Source organism: Lithobates pipiens, unplaced genomic scaffold, assembly GCF_037356315.1.
Source record: "Lithobates pipiens isolate NorthernLeopardFrog02 unplaced genomic scaffold, aLitPip1_a1.2 Scaffold_27, whole genome shotgun sequence".
NCBI classification, from domain to species: Eukaryota; Metazoa; Chordata; class Amphibia; order Anura; family Ranidae; genus Lithobates; species Lithobates pipiens.
In genome coordinates this window covers 39,192,874-39,210,047 of record NW_027507788.1, presented here as the reverse complement: position 1 = coordinate 39,210,047, position 17,174 = coordinate 39,192,874, and the positions used below count along the sequence as shown (strand labels likewise).

The 17,174-nt window shown below is 44.1% G+C and overlaps 1 protein-coding gene across 1 annotated transcript in view; it reads left to right on the top strand.

The window, feature by feature from the left end:
* DDX6 (DEAD-box helicase 6) overlaps positions 1–17,174 on the top strand; it is a 75,565-nt gene that overhangs the window by 42,383 nt on the left and 16,008 nt on the right. Inside the window, exons 7-10 of the mRNA XM_077456852.1 lie at positions 550–644; positions 5,397–5,519; positions 10,800–10,928; positions 13,747–13,863. Coding sequence (XP_077312978.1) covers positions 550–644; positions 5,397–5,519; positions 10,800–10,928; positions 13,747–13,863 — 464 coding nt within the window. The remainder of the gene's footprint in view (positions 1–549; positions 645–5,396; positions 5,520–10,799; positions 10,929–13,746; positions 13,864–17,174) is intronic.

Below are 17,174 nucleotides of genomic sequence, written 5' to 3'. Positions count from 1 at the left end.
TTAGTAGAAAATAGGATTTTTGTACTCACCGTAAAATCCTTTTCTCTGTAATTCACCGACCGACACAGCACCCGCCCCTCCTTTTTTTGCTTTACGTTATACTGCTTGACGTGCTGAGTTCTGCCTGAGCAGGCTGTGGGGTTGTAGCCTATGGACCCTCCCATGGGCAGAACTAAAAGTTCTGAAGTATTGTATTACAACATGCCTAGTATCTCCAGTGATGGGGCTGACGACCCATTTTGTATGAGGAGCTTTGTCAGTTGGTGAATTGGAGAAAATTATTTTACGGTGAGTACAAAAAATCCAATTTTTCTGGGTTTGGGGTGTCTCACTGTTGAAATAAACCTACCATTAAAATTTATAGACTTTGTAATATCTTTGTCAGTGGGCAAACGTACAAAATGGCAGCCTATCAAATACTCTTCCCCTCACTGTACATTTAGTTCCCAAATCCCACGTCCTGTACGGTTTCCAAGAAACTCTAGGTATTTCTACTGTAAGTTAAGATCCACTTTGTAAATGTTTAACATGATTTTCTTTATTTTGTAGTTCATGTGGTAATAGCAACTCCAGGAAGGATTTTGGATCTCATCAAAAAAGGTGTAGCTAAAGTTGACCATATTCAAATGATAGTTTTAGATGAGGTAAGCATATTGCCTATGTGTAAGGTGTTCCCAGTTGTATTTGGTATATAATTTGAAATATAGGGGATTGGTGCACATTTGATCGCCATTTGTGTTTGGTTATGCTTGTGCACACTGGGTGTTTAATTTCACCACAAATGTATTTAAAATAGAACTTAGGTTTTCTGCAGTTGGGGGGCCCTTGCTGAGCACCTTTTTGGGATTTACAAGTGCCATCAGTAGTATTCCAAATGTGATATTGCCTGCACTTTTTGAGTTTATATACCAGTTTCATTAGTATTTTAATTTGAGGGGGGCCTCTTAGGAGTTAATGCTGGGTTCACACTAATGCAATGTTGGACATTGCATGCGATGTCTGCGATCCAAATTCAGTCATTGGCTGAATTTGTACCACGTTTGCCCCAAAATGGTGGATGACCATATATTATACTATATTCTCCAATCTGTCCAAGCAGTAAATATAATGCTGCCCTTCCACAATAGTAACGTAAACAATATAAAAGAAACCCAAAAACCAATAGTGCAAGACTAAAGTCCAAGTATAAATACCCATGTGCTTTAGCACCATGCAGCAGTAATCTTCATGTGCAAGGCCATTACTGACAAGTGTCATACCAGAGTAAAATACTCACATGGACGTACAGTATCTCACAAATGAGTACACCCCTCACATTTTTGTAAATATTTTATTTTTTTCATGTGACAACGCTGAAGAAATTACTTTGCTAAAATGTAAAGCAGTGATTGTACAGCTTGTATAACGGTGTAAATTTGCTGTCCTCTCAAAATAACTCGGCACACAGCCATTAATGTCTAAATTGCTGGCAACAAAGGAGTACACCCCTAAGTGAAAATATCCAAATTGGGAACAATTAGTCGTTTTCCCTCCCTGGTGTCATGTGACTTGTTAGTGTTACAAGGTCTCAGGTGTGAATGGGGAGCAGGAGTGTTAAATTTGGTATCGCTCTCACACTCTTACTGGTCACTGGAAGTTCAACATGGCACCTCATGGCAAAGAACTGAGAATCTGGAGAAATTGTGCTACATAAAGATGGCCTGGGCTATAAGAAGGTTGCCAAGATGCTGAAACTGAACTGCAGCATAGTGGCCAAGACCATACTGTGGTTTAACAGGACAGGTTACACTCAGACCAGGCCTTGCCATGGTCGACCAAAGAAGTTGAGTGCACGTGCTCAGCGTTATATCCAGAGGTTGTCTTTGGGAAAGGGACATGAGAGTGCTGCCAACATTGCTGCAGAGGTTGGGGGGGGGGGGGGGGCCCTGTCAGTTCTCAGACAATACACTGCATCAAATTGGTCTGCATGGCTCTCCCAAAGAATCCGCTTCTAAAGATGATGCTCAAAGCCTGCAAACAATTTGCTGAAGAGAAGCAGACTAAGGACATGGCTTACTGAAACCATGTCCTGTGGTCTGAGACCAAGATGAACTTATTTGGTTCAGAGGTCAAGTGTGTGGTGTCAACCAGGGGAGGAGTACAAAGTGCCAAGTGTGTCTTGCCTACAGTCAAGCATAGTGGTGGGAGTGTTATGGTCTGGGGCTGCATGAGTGCTGTCAGCACTGGGGAGCTACAGTTCATTGAGGGAACCATGAATGTCAACATGTACTGTGACATACGAAGGCTGAGCATGATGCCCTCTCTTCGGAGACTGGGCCACAGGGCAATATTCCAACATGACCCCAAACACAGCTCCAGGACAACCACTGCCTTGCTAAAGAAGCTGAGGGTAAAGGGGATGACCAAGCATATTCCAGACCTAAACCCTATTTAGTATCTGTGGGACATCCTCAAACGTAAGGTGGAGGAGTGCAATGTCTCCAACATCCACCAGCTCCGTGATGTTGTAATGGAGAAGACTCCAGTGGCAACCTGAGAAGCTCAGGTGAACTCCATGCCCAAGAGGGTTAAGGCAGTGCTGGAAATGGTGGGCGCACAAAATATTGACACATTGGGCCAAATTTGGACGTTTTCACTTAGGGGTGTACTCGTTGCCAGCAGTTTAGACAATAATGCCTGTGTAAGATAATTAACGGCCTCACATCAGGAAGGAAAAAAAAATATATCCAATTAACATATCCAGTATCTAAGTGCACCCTCATCCCAATTTAACTGGAAAATTGGAGACCAGAGATTTCGAACTTTTCCAATAATGTCTGTGTGTTATTTTAAGGGGACAGCAAGTTTACACTGTTATACAAGCTGGACAATCACTACTTTGTAGCAAAGTGTCATTTCTTTAGTGTTGTCACATGAAAAGTTATAATAAAATATTCACAAAAATGTGATGGGTGTACTTGGGGGTGGTGCTGTATGTTGAACTCGGCATGTATTAGTCTGGAAATGCATCAGGGTACCTCTTTACTTAAAGGGAGTCCCATGAAATTTAAGTTGGCTACAAATAATGCAGCTGCTGACTGTTAAAATGAGGACACTCACCTGTCCCAGGGTCCAGTGATGTCTGCACCCGAGGCAGAACTATCCCTCAGTCCTCTGATGCTGCTGTTGCCATCTTTGGTATGGGAATCAGGAAATTAAGCCTTGCGGCTTCACCTCCCAGTTCCCTACTGCGTGAGTCGTGCAGCGCAATAAGTGGTCCGCGCTGTCTTTGGGACCCGTGCGTGTCCCAGCTGACAGCGTGTCGGGACAGGAAGAGGCATAGACTCCTGTGGGAGTCTATGCCCATAAGTGGGGCAAATGCCTGTCTTGGACAGGTATCTGTACCCCATCCCCCCGAAAGGTGCCAAATGGGACACCAGAGGTGGGGTAGGGGGAGGATCTGAAAAGCGGAGGTTCAATTTGTGTGAACCTCCACTTAAAGCAGTGAATCCGATTTTTTTTTTTTTTTTTTTTTTTTTTTTTTTTTTTTTTTTTTTTTTCCCTTCTGTGGAGCTTGCGGTTTAAGCTTTAGTTTTCTGAATGATTAGTGTTGCCAGGCTGTGCAATATATGGCACCAGCCTGACGTTTGCTTTATGAAAAAAAAAAAAACACACAACGCTGTTCATTTGCAATGGCTGTGACTTGTAAAAGCAGCCACAACGCTGAGTGAGCAGTCACTATAATGAAAAGTCTGCATGGTCTTGTTCAATTACTAGCAAAAAAATCACTGAGCTGCAGTGCTGTTTTCTGCCAGCAGCTGCTTTTACACACCAAGCACCAGCATATAGTTTACACAAAGCCACAGCTCTTGAATTATAATTTACTATTATGAATGAACAAGTGATGGTGCTGATTGCTCATAAGTGATGGGTAAAACAGCTTGGAGGGTGGGGGTTTCTGTGCTGGCTGTTCCTCCCCCACAATAACTTCCATAATTTTGGTTTTCAAAATGGGATGGTGCTACAGCCAGCATATAGAGGTGCATTGAGTGAAAAACGAGGATTCCAATCAGGACAGGACCAATTGCCAAATGTGCTTGGTCCCCTGGGAAAGTTAAATGTGTGGGGTGTGTTTTTTTTTTTTTTTTTTTTTTTTTTTTTTCCTCTATTGCATTTGTGGTTAAGCACTATGGACCTTCCCAGACCTCTCCAGTTCTTGCCTACCTGTGCCTGTTTCACCAGCCCTTTTTTGCTGTGTGGTTTGTTCTGCACAGCCTCTTCAGAGTTCTCCCAGCTTGGCTCTACTGTACTGCCCTCTAGTCTTCATTCTTATGGAAAAGCTGTATGCCAGCACAAATGTTGTACAGCCTTCCCATAGAAATGGAGATTACAGCGCACATGTATGGAATTGTAGCAGAGCCTAGCTGAAAGTATTTTAAAGGCTGTTGATCAGCTCTTGGCAGAATGGGGACTTCCTACTGTAAGCTATGGAAGGACTTCTTGGCAGGAGGGCATAGGGAGCATGCGAGTACAGTAGTCAAATTCTGACCAACACTGCATGCATTAGTTATCTCTGCAAATGTTTGACAATTTTTTGGGATCCGTATAGTATTAAGGTAAACTATAGAAAAGTTTTATGCAAGATTTTTGCACATTGTGTTTATAGTTTGTGACTGTTGTACACAATTGTGGTAACTTGTTCACCAGTATTTTTATAAGCTTCAAAAAATTAATGATTTGGTTTGTTTTCATAAACCTTCAAGTCTGTAATGTGCATAAAATTAGACTCTCAGTAAATGTAATTTTATAAATCCTCCTTGGCTCTGCACTCTGCAAAGAAATATCCCCACTCGCTTTGTGGTAAAGCTACTGAATTAGATTTTGCAGAAATGTTCTTGTGAAAATTGTCAACGATTGGGCCCCTTGCATATATGGTACAGCCTAGGAGCATTACATCCTTTACAGTGCTTTAATGCACCAGGAGGGACAGGTACAGCCTCCAGCTCTGCTGCAGGCAGCCTGTCAAGTCTATGGCACGCTGTGGCTGAACACTGTACTTGCACAATTTCAATCCCGCATGTTTGTGCAGCTTTCTGCACAGATGCCAATGTAAATCGCAGGCCGATATTGCAAAAGTAGTACAGAAACAACTTTTTGAAATCAGTGCAGCGCTGCAGATTTGACATGTCAAAACGCTCCAGTGTGAACCAGGGCTGAGGGCTTTGTGCATTTAAGGGTGAAGGTCTCCCACAGGGCTGCATGCAGCAGGCAGAGCTGGTCACTGCACCTAGATGGCCTTGTATACAAGGCGCCTTTAAAATGTGTAGCTTTGCAAGAAAATAATTATCTCCAAAAAGTTTATTTTTGATTTATGGATTTGTTTTACAGTTACAAATTAAAACCATCTCTGTCTTTAGGCTGATAAACTGCTTTCTCAAGATTTTGTACAGATAATGGAGGATATTATTTCTACGCTACCTAAAAACAGACAGATTCTTCTTTATTCAGCCACTTTTCCTCTCAGTGTACAGAAATTCATGGTAAGCTGCTTTATTTTACTTCTGCTGTACTAGTGTTAGGCTGGCCATACATTGTACAATTTTTTTTTTTTTTTTTTTTTTTTTTTCGATTTTTCAAAACCATACGAGGTCAAACCTAAACACTTTCAATGTGTATACAATCTGGCAGGCCCTTGCACTACATATTTGAAGGTAAATCTAAAGAAAATAGTATTGTGTATGGCCAGCCTTTGATTTATCTACTTTAATGATCCAATGATTGAATCACATGAGAACATGAGTATGGGGGTAGTGTGAGGTGATAACTGTTTTACTAGCCTCCTAATAAGTGCATTAGAGAATGTTGAGTTTCCTGATTTCATATTGCTGTCGGCACTCATCTTGTGGTTGCAAAGGCAGTTTTTTTATGCATTAAGATGAAAAGCCTTCTGTGTTGCAGCCCCCCTATTGATTACCTGATCTCTCCCTCTGAGTTCCTCAGCCGTCAGTCTCTCCTGATTGGCTGAGACACAGCAGCACCATTGGTTCCTGTGGCTCTTGCAGAACAGAGGGCTCAGATGCCCCCATAGCAAGCTGCTTGCTGGGGGGGGTATGCCACAGGCAGGGGCCAGGAGCACCAAAGAGGGACCCAAGAAAAGGGGATCCAGGCTGCTCTGTAGCCAAACCCCCTCCTTTGCAAAGCATGATTTGGTTATTGCATAGCTTCATAAAAGTTGGTGGATGTAAACCCACTCATCCTTTCTAAACTACTGCAATATTTGTTATCTAGAAGGATATACATGCATGTATACTTATCTGTCAAATGTCTCCCCTCTGTCTGCTTTGAGACCTGAGAAACTGCAGATTTTGTGGGTGGGCCTGTTTTCCAGGGCTCAGTGGGTGGAGTCGTGATACCAGTAGACTCCCCGCCCACCTGTACACGCCCCTTAACACGCATTTTCTCCTGTGCATTTCTTGCACTGAACTGCTATGATCACTAACATCCAGTCAAAACCCAGAAAAGTCCCCACATGACTTCAGCATGCCAAATCATGCTGAGGTGTGGAACAGCCAATTCTTACAGAGCAGTGGAAGAAAGGAGTGGGAGGGAATTTAAAAAAATAATGCATGTCTCTTAGGCCAGTGCATGAGATATGTAAATCACCTGTCACTCACAGCAAGGGGAGGATTTGACAGTTTTTCTGTCAAGATTTCTCACTGAACAAGAGGATTGCTCAGAGCTGGATTAACTTTGGGCATTAACTTTTCTGCCAGCAATCGGAGGGCTTGGCCTTTGGGCATCTCCCACTTGTCTGGACTTGGCAGTCATCTAGTTTTTAAGCCTCTGCTTGTATATGGTTTGGACTTCAGAAGGTACTTGCTGATATCCCTATTGTGGGTGTGGGGTTGTGGTTATATATTTTTTTTTTTTTTTTTTTGCCCCCCTGGGACAAACTATCACAGACCTCCCAGTTGTAGGACTACCTTCTTCCTCTAGTTTGGCGGTACAGGGCTCTTCCCCTTAGGATGGACTCAAGTCTTTCACCACAATGGGGCCAGCCTCCACTTGGCAAACCCCCGCCTGTTCTCCTTGGATTGAGGTGAGGTCTTTGGCTACTGACTAGCTTCTGCATATGGGGGGGGGGGGTGGAGGAGGAGTTTCCCTAGTACTGTTCTCCATAAAGTACAGGGGCTTATGTTTTTGTGCCCTTGAAGATTGTCAGGTCATTGATGTGCTTTTTTGGGAGCTTCATTACATCTAGGAGTTTCTTGCCTCTACATAAAGGACTCTTTTCTCTCTCTCTGTCCCTCTTTGTACATCAATATTCCCTTGTTCTGCAATGGGAGATTGGCCTTCAAATTCCTAGCTCTTTGGACTGGCATTGTAAAGAGCCTAAACCAAAGGCTTGGTTTACTCGTGGTGCCACTCTGGCGGGGTATCCCTTGTTGGGATATGTGGGTGTCTTCCTCCTGTAAGCTTGGCTTCCTTAGTACTTGGAAAGCGAGCTGTCCATCATTCAGGTCTCTGGCGCAGAGTGAAGTCTTCCAATTGGTCCTGCTTTCCCCTCCCCTTGGGAGTACTGGGTCTCACTCTGGAAACTTTTGTGGTTGGTTTTCCTTCCTAAAACTTATCTTCATGTCTTTCACTTCTCTGTGGGCTGCTTCCATCCTTCCTACATAAGGATGCCCGGCCTCAAGTGGGCTGCTTCACAGATGTCATTTACACTCAACCCTCTGCCAGATCTTTTTATAGAGATTATGCTGGGTTCGCTGGGTCAGCCCATCCACTTTCCTCTCCCTTTGCTTTGTTGTCTTAGTATTCTGGACACCGGTTCAATTGGTCAGGTCGACCGATTTAACATACAAAGTTACCCGTAAAGGAAGACCCATAGACATGGTCTACCTGTATTTTGCAAAAGCATTTGACACTGTTCCCCATAAACTTTTACTGTACAAAGGTCTGTTAGCATGGCCCATAGGGTGAGTACAGGGATAGAAAAATTGCTACAAGGGCGAGTTCAGAGGGTGATGATAAATGGGGAGTACTTGGAATGGTCAGGGGTGGGGTCTCCCAGGGTTCTGTGCTGGGACCAATCCTATTTGTTCATAAACGACCTGGAGGATGGGGTAAACGGTTCAATCCCTGTATTTGCAGTAACCAAGCTAAGAAGGGCAATAACTTCTCCGCAGGATGTAGATAATGTATATTCCCCAGTAAACTGTTAAAAATCCTACCCCAGGACTTGCAGTTTACTTAGTTGCATAATGGGGGATGTTGAGAAAAGACAAGTCCATCAAGTACAACCTATGTGTGTGATTATGTCCCTGTATGTTGTGGTCGTTCAGGTGCTTACCTAATTGTTTTTCTAAACAAACGATGCCCCCGTGCTGAGACTGCCTGTGGAAGGGAATTCCACATCCTTGCCGCTCTTGCAGTAAAGAACCCTCTACGTAGTTTAAGGTTAAACCTTTTTCTTTTAATGCGTGGCCATGTGTCTTTAACTCCCTTCTGCAAAAAAGTTTTATTCCTATTGTGGGGTCACCAGTATGATATTTGTAAATTGAAATCATATCCCATTGCACGCATCTTTTCAGAGGGAATAAGTTCAGTGCTCGCAAAACACTTTCCTCATAACTGCCCTCCAGACCCTTTTAGCTTTGTCCTTGTACTCGCTCCATTTCCAGTTCATCCTTCCTGAGAACTGGACAGCTTACTCCAGGTGCAGCCATGCCAGAGTCTGCAGTGGAGTTAATCCGTTTTTTTTAATGCATGCCAATATTCGGTTTTCTTAGGCTCAGCAACGGCATGCAATACCAAGCTGCTGCCCCCCAGTGTATAGATTGCATTCATATTTTTGCCACCCAAATGCATTATTTTACATTTTTCTACTTTAAACCTCATTTGCCTTGTAGTTGCCCATCCCATTAATTTGTTCAGATCTTCTTGCAAGGTTTCCACATCCTGCTGAGAAGTTATCGCCTTGCTTAGCTTAGTATTGTCTGCAGATACTGAGATTAAACACTTTACCCTATCCTCCAGGTCGTTTAGGAACAAATTGGATTGGTCCTAGCACAGAACCCTGGGGGACCCCACTACCCACCCCTGACCATTCCGAGTATTCCCCATTTATCACCACCCTCTGATCTCTCCCTTGCAGCCATTTTTCAATCCATGTGCTCTATGGTACATGTTAACAGACCTTATTTTGTACAGTAAATGTTTGAGGGATTCGCAAATGCTTTTGCAAAATCCAGATACACCACATCTACAGGCCTTCCTTTATCCAGATGGCAGCTCACCTCCTCATAAAAGGTTAATTGGTTTGGCAAGAACGATTCTTCATTAATCCATGCTTATTACTAATGGTGTTTGTTACTAAAATCTTGTATATAGTCTCCCTATCATCCCATCCAAGAGATTGATGTTGGGTTTACTGATCACTAGTTCCCAGGGATGTATTTTGCGCCATTTTTTATTTATTTTTTTATATATTGGGGCTATATTGGCTTTTCTCCAATCCACTGCTATCATTTCAGGCAGATTGTCAGTAAAAATTAGGAACAATAGTCTGGCAATTGACTGCCGGGTATGTTTCTTCTCTGTGCTGACAGTTGCTTCCCTAGATTCAGAACCTGGACTTTCAGTGAAGCTATGTGGTTACATTTTGCACAGCAAATTATCGTATTTCCCCCTCGATCAGATAATCAAGGGATGCATACATGCCACAAGATGTACACTGAGTCGCATCGTACCTACAGTTTGGATTATACCCTGTCCAAATTGCCTAACTAGCTTCCTGACATTACTTCAACTTTCAGTGTTGCTGGGTTCTGCTCTTTGCTGCTTGCCTTAACTTTCCTGTGAAGACTCAAAACTAACAGTGGATAGTGCATTCTCCAGCCAGTCTGAACTTTTAGAGAAGGAAGGAAAAAGTGCTTTGCTATCCTAGGCACAACATTGGTCCCTGCATGTGAGGGTGGCTCCATAACATGTTGCAAGAGGAGCCATCCTGAAATAGGAAGCCCCGGGCAGTGGTCATGGAACCAGCTTAAACTGGAACATAAACAAAGATTAACCCTTTGTTGACAAAGGTAAGGCTATGGGGTAAGTCTTAAAGCAGAGTTCCACCCAAAAATTGAACTTCTGCTTTTCCTGTTCCTCCTTCCCTCCCTCCCGTGTCACATTTGGCACCTTTCAGGGGGAGCAGATACCCCCTCGCTGTCTTCTTGCAGAGACAAAGGTCCCAGGAGTCAGTAGGAGACCAGTGACGACGTGCAGCCTGACTCGTGCATGCGCAGTAGGGAACCAGGCTGTGAAGCTGCAAGGCTTCACTTCCTGATTCCCTTACCAAAGATGCTGGCACCTGGGAGCTGAGGGACAGATTGGCTTTGGGTGAGGACATAGTGGGAGCCCTGGACAGGTGAGTGTCCTAATAAGTCAGCAGCTGCAATATTTGTAGCTGTTGACTTAAGAAAAAATAAATACATTTCGGCAGAACTCTGCTTGGTATCAAAACAAGCTCATGGCTAATGCAGCCAACTTTTGGCTTTCAGTTAAGTGGTTTTGGGTGGCTCTAGAGCCGTCCAGTTGCTTTTATGGGGCACAGTAATTTCCAGCAAAATCTAGACTTTTTTTTTCTTTACGTGTTGAAAAATAAAAATTGTTCTGATGTGGCTGCTGAAAAAGCTTAAAATTTCTATCACTTCAATGGAGACTGTTCTGATGAGTCACATAAGCATGTGTTATAAGTTTGTGTGTTTTTTTTTTTTTTTCCCCCAATCTTAATTTGTGATTTTTCTTTTTTACTAATGTGCATCTAGTCCTCCCACTTGCAAAAACCATATGAGATCAACCTGATGGAAGAGCTTACGTTGAAAGGAGTTACACAGTACTATGCCTATGTTACAGAAAGGCAAAAGGTTCACTGCCTTAACACACTTTTTTCAAGGGTAAGCATCACAATTGTGTGTTTTTTACCTTTTTTAATTGTCATGTTTTTCTCCCTCTTTAAGTAGTGATTCGCTTGACCGTTTATTGCATACTGGTTTGTATTGGGTATTATATGAAGTATAGCTAAGCCCACACTTTATCTCGGGTACAGTGTGTTTGACCACGTGGACCGGAAGGTTTTACCCTGTTTAATGACCGGGTCTTTTTTTTTTTTGCGATCTGGAACTGTTACCTTAACTGACAATTACGCAGTCTTGAGACACTGTACCTAAATAAAATGCCCCCCCTCTCTTGGTGGTATTTGATTACCCCTGCGTTTTCTAAATTTTGCGCTAGAAACAAAAGACCAATCATGAAGACAAAATGTTTACTTTCTGTTATGCTATCCAATAAAAAACGGATTTCAATTTAGGTCAATATGTATTCTGCTACATTTTTGGTAAATTATAGTATATTGGGTTGCGCAAAAGTTATTGCAAACTAGGGGATTTATGGACTTTTTAAAAAAAAATGTTAACTAGTAGAGGCCGTGATCATTGATTTTAAGCTGAACTGCGACATTGCGGCGGACAGTTTAAGCACTTAACTGACACTTATTTGGAAGTAGTAATCAGTGCTAAAAATATGCACTGTTGCTGTAGTAATGCCACTGGCATGGAAGGGGTTAACACCAGGGGTGATTTAAGGGCTAAGTGTCCCTAGGAGGTGCTTGCTTACACTGTGGTGGATGGATTCACTGGAGGGACACAGGACATGTTCCTGATTAGCAGGAACATAACATCTGTGGCTTCTTCTGTCAGAATGGTGATCTGCCTTTACATAGTCAGATCACTTTATGCCTTCTCTGTGGCAGGATCGGTGTAACCCACTCATTGGCTCCCTCTGTGGCCATTCAGGGAGCACCCCTCAAAAGCTAGTGCACGAAGCTGCATACACGTATGTGTTTTGCGCAGCAGTGCCACCTTGCCACAGTACATCTGCGGCTGGTGGTCGACAAGTAGTTAAACCCCATTTGGAAATGAGGGCATAACTCCTAAAATGTGAAAAATACCTTTTTTAATGTTTCCTATTGGAAGGTTCTCTCTTTAGTCTTGTAACCGTTCAACATTTTGGACATAACCTGTCGTCACTCCACTCATATTTTCTGTACTGGCCACTCAAGACAAAGCCTCTTCAAAATTCTTCCAGCTAGGATCATCTTTACGTGAATTGTATTCCTTTTTGTATTGAAATAATTTGACCCTTTTGTGGACAGCTTTTCATATAAAAGGAGGATTGTGGCACACTTGCATGGGAGCGGAGCTTGGCTGGAAATTTTTTTGAAGAGTCCTAGAGTTGCACAGCAAAGGTCTCGGTCCATGTGACAGTGTAGCGACAATTATACTAGTAATTAGTATTGCGCAAGGATGCCAGAGCCTATAGAGGTTAACTTTTTGTTAAAAAAAAAAAAATGTAACCAATTACCACTTCATATTTTAATTGTACAGGACATGAGCAAAGTATTACTACCTTCAGGTGATTTGACATTGGCAAAGCTTTCAAGAACATGCCCTCTGGGTGTGGGGCTGAGCCCTGGTTGGAGCCCAGGCTGAGAGATGGTCATACACTACATTACAGGGTTTTGCTGTGATGTGCAACTTTTAGGCATTCCTATCCCTGCTAGATGTTTTATGCTGCTGGGATAAGCTGTCATGGTCTGCACTCCTAGCTGTTTGCAAGAGGACCTGGTGGTGGCGCCCCCTCCCCCCTCCCCGCAGGTCACAATTGCTCAAACTACTAAGTCTGAATACAGCCATTTTTGACCAGGCTACAAGACTCCATTTTCACTCACGTTGGATCTCTATACTCCTGCCCTAAATGAGGCAGGCATAGAAGGGAATGAGGATAAAGAAGCAGCATTAGAGGCTGCAGAAGATTGTGTTCTCATCACACCTTTACATCTAAGGGGGAGATTTAAGTGTTACTAAACCCAGGACCCTGCATTTGCTATATCTGGTCCCCCACAGTACATAGAATGTGGAAATGCAGTTATTTTAGTAAATATAAACTGCCAAATAGCTTTTCTCACCAGCAGTCTTGTGGCTTTTTAGTGTCTGGTTAAAGCTTGTAGCTTGTTTTCATTCCTCTGACTGTCCTATGAGGCTGCAAGACCCCCGACCCTCTGTATGGGCAGTGCAGATTGGCCCTGTGCAAGATTTGCAAGGCTGCCAGCTAGTGTCGAAGTTCTAGCAAGTGGATGTTGTGGCCTCATCTGAACACTACTCTGAGCAAAAGATCCTTCAGGTGGCTTTGAGCTGCAAGCGGTCCCTATTTTGTTTACCTGTTAACCTTTGCTGTGTTGTCCACTATCAGTTGGACTGCATTGGTGAAGGACTTTTTTTTTTTTTTTTTTTTTTTTAGGATGAGAAGAAATCTATTTTTGCATCCTTTTGAGGAGATGAACTAGGGTTTTTGTACTCTCCATAAAATCAACAAGGGGTGGGACCTTTCGCCAACAATGGACTACAAGAATACTTTACAGGGAGTGCAAAAATCCTATATTTTTTTTTTTTTTCCTCCACTTCAGGATTACTGCTTTACAACTATAGGCCCAGAAGAAACCTTACCATTTCAGAAGTTTTTGTGACAAATGTGTTTGCTATGTAAGGAATGCGATATGTGGTGATGTAGTAAATTTTCAAGACCATAATGGTCAAATGTTTTGTGCTGTTTTAGTTTTAAGAAAAACTTGGATTACTTCGATGTACCCTGAGAGCTGTAGGTTGTCTTCCCAGAAAAGGACACCACTAACCAGTGCTTTTGATGGTTTGTTTACAGCTTCAGATTAACCAGTCAATAATTTTCTGCAACTCATCTCAGCGGGTAGAGCTGTTGGCCAAGAAAATATCTCAGCTGGGCTATTCGTGCTTCTATATACATGCAAAGATGAGACAGGTTTGTAACACTGCATGCTTTTTTTTTTAAAAGGGGTTTTAAGGGTTTTTAAATACAAATTTAAATTTCCATCTACTTTGTGGTCCCGAACACTACCTTTTTTTTAAATTGGATTGTATAGCATTTTACAACACAGGCAAAACAGTGAAAATGACTTTCTTTTCAAGGGGCTCAGTTTCCCTAATGCTCTGCAGCATGTAAACCTAATTTTTTGCATGTGTGATCTGGGTCTGACTTGGCTAATAAGGCGGCTTGTCCCATTCAGCCAACTGCATGCAAAAGTCTGTCAGCTGACATCCCTTAGCTGGTTGAGGCTCTGGAGAGATCTTGGCAGCTGGCTCAGCCTCAGTGTGCCACTGAGAGCCTGAACTAGCTGCTCCCGCCCCTTGCACAGCCCAGCGCTTCAAAGACCAAACTGAGCGATAAGGCTGATCACGCAGGTCTCGGTCTTCGAGACAACACAGGATCATTGAACTTTTATTTTTATTATTTTTTTTTGTCCATTAGTTTAACCACTTGCTTACTGGGCACTTAAACACCCCTCCCATCCAGACCAATTTTCAGCTTCAGCGCTGTCGCACTTTGCACGGTCATACAACACTGTACCCAAATTAAATGTATTTTTTTTCCCCCCAAAGAGCTTGCTTTTGGTGGTATTTGGTCACCTGTGCTATTTATAACGGGTGGCACTGATGGGCTGCACTGGGCATCTATAGGTGGCACTTGTGGGCATTGTTGGTTGGTATAAATGAGGCATAATTGCCTCCCTGTTAGGGACTGATGTCCCTTTAAGATAAGCCGGTGATCTGCTTTTTCCCAAGGCGTCTTTCAGGACAGCACCTGAGATAGCGACTCCACCCTCCTCGTTAGGAAACACCTTCTTCCTCCAGACTTTAAAGGGAGGCGCCTCCCTACCACACATCAGTTTTTGTGTTTCCTCCGGCCCGGAGGGAACACCTTTTGGGAAGGAGTCTGTTTCTCTTAGGTGTTCCTGAGGGACTAGGCTTCTTTCCCTTTTTTTCCTCCTTTAGAGACCCGCTGTCCTCCCGACCTACCCACGCCTCGTCAGCGGTAGCAAGCGGGCTCCTCTTCCCCTCTTGTGCTCGGAGAGAGCCGAAGATTCGGTGGCCCGCACGTTCGTAGGCGCGGCGGCGCGCGTGTGCCGCCGCCATGTTTGTTTTCGGCGGTCGCGCCGGAAGTGACAGAGCGGGTCATCGGGTCAGCTGAAACGTCGTTTCCGGCGTGGACGCAGGGGGGAGGAGGGAGGACAGGTGCTGGTGCCTATTTCCGCTTCCGGTCCGGTGCAGCTGCACGGCGTGACTCCGGAGGCGGCGTTTAGCCACAAGTGGATCTCTGCACAGCTGATTATGGAAGATTCAGCGTCTGCAGCGGTGGGGACAGGCACAGGCACCAGCAAGGCCCAGGTAAGAGGCAGCAGTTAAAGTCTGCCTTTCTTTTTCTATTTCCTGGCGTTTGGTCTCGCTCTCTCCTTTCTTTTTTCCCCCCTGGTGGCAAGGGGCCTGTCTGGGCACTAGAAGCTGACTGGTTTCTTCTTAGTGCACCTGTGTGGTGATCCCTATCAAAGCTGAGACTGGGTCTCACTAAGGGTTCCCTGGTTTTTTTCCCTTTTTTGTCTTTTTCTTCATAGGCTAAGAGCTCTGACCCAAAGAAAAGATGTCCTTCTTGCAGGGCCAAGCTGGGAGAAAATTGGAAGAAAACCTTATGCAGTCCCTGCATTACTTCTTTAGTTAAAGAGGAATCTGCCTCTGTATGTGAGGATCTGGTGGCCTCTGTAAAGAAGGAGCTGTACGCCACGATCCAGAATTTTCGTGACTCACTAGCAAACCCGGCTGCTAGTCAGCCTTCCACTTCAGAGTCTTCCCAGGGGTCTCTCTCAATCCCGGTGTTAGAATCTCTGCCTGAAGACCCTTCAGATAGGGAAAAGCAGTCCACTGCTCTTTCCGTTAAAGATTCGGAAGAGGAGTTGGAGGATTCTGAGGTAGCCCCCTCCTAAATTCAAACTGTCCCTTGAAGAGGTCGATGGGCTCCTTAAAGCCATTCATGCTACGCTTGGTTTAAGTGAGGAGAAAAAGGAATTATCACTCCATGACCGCATGTATGCTGGGTTGGATGAGCCTAAGGGCCGAACATTCCCAGTTCATCCGGTCATCTCTGAGGCCATTAGGAAAGAATGGCAGGATCCAGAGAAAAAGCCCTTTTTCTCCAAAGCCCACGAAAGGCGTTTTCCTTTCGAGGAGGACCCTGCAGCAGTATGGAACAAGGTGCCCAGACTGGATGCCGCCTTTTCCCAGGTTTCAAGGTCCACAGATCTGTCCTTTGAGGATATGGGAGTTTTGAAAGATCCGATGGATCCGATGGCAATCAGTTATGAGCAATTTAAAACCAGCAATGGCCACAACGTGTGTAGCCAGAAATTTAGAATACTGGATTAACCAGTTAAAGTCACATATAGCTGCAGATTCCCCTAAACAGGAAATCTTAGATTCTTTTCCTACCCTGATTACGGCAGTAGCCTATGTTGCAGGATCAGGACAGCAAGTTGCAAGGGAGAAGGAAAAGTTGGTCCGCCCCGAAGCCGAAGGGTAGAGGCGGAATTCTCTTCCGTCCTCCTACACAGGCCGAAAAATCGCAATGACTCGTCTCTGCGGGTGGGCGGAAGACTACAAGAATTTCTTCCGCAGTGGTCAGGGATAACTTCAAATCAGTTTATCCTGACCACTCTCGCGCAGGGTTACTCACTCGAGTTTGTCAACGACCCCCCAAAAAGGTTCCTGATTACCAACACCCCGCGGGATCCAGTAAGGGCCCTGGCCATGAAGTCCTCTCTAGAGGAACTGATGCAACAGTGCGTAGTAGTACAGGTACCCCTGCAAGAACAGCAGGAGGGGTTTTATTCCCATGTTTTCCTAGTAAAGAAACCGACAGGGAAGTTTCGGTTGATTCTCAACCTAAAACCTTTAAACGAGTCCATAAGGTACAGGAAGTTCAAAATGGACTCAATTTTTTCGGTCAGAAACCTGTTGACGCCAGGATGTTTTATGGCGTCAGTAGATTTAAAAGACGCATACCTACATGTTCCGATCTCTCCCCAGTCTCAGAAGTTTCTCAGGCTGGCGGTGAGGTTGGGGGGTATGGTTCATCATCTCCAGTTCAGGGCCCTACCCTTCGGCCTGTCATCATCTCCCCGAATTTTTACCAAAATAATGGCAGAAGCTTTAGCGCCACTGCGTCTTCAGGGAATCGCAGTTATTCCTTATTTAGACGATCTGCTGTTTTTCGCCCCATCCAGC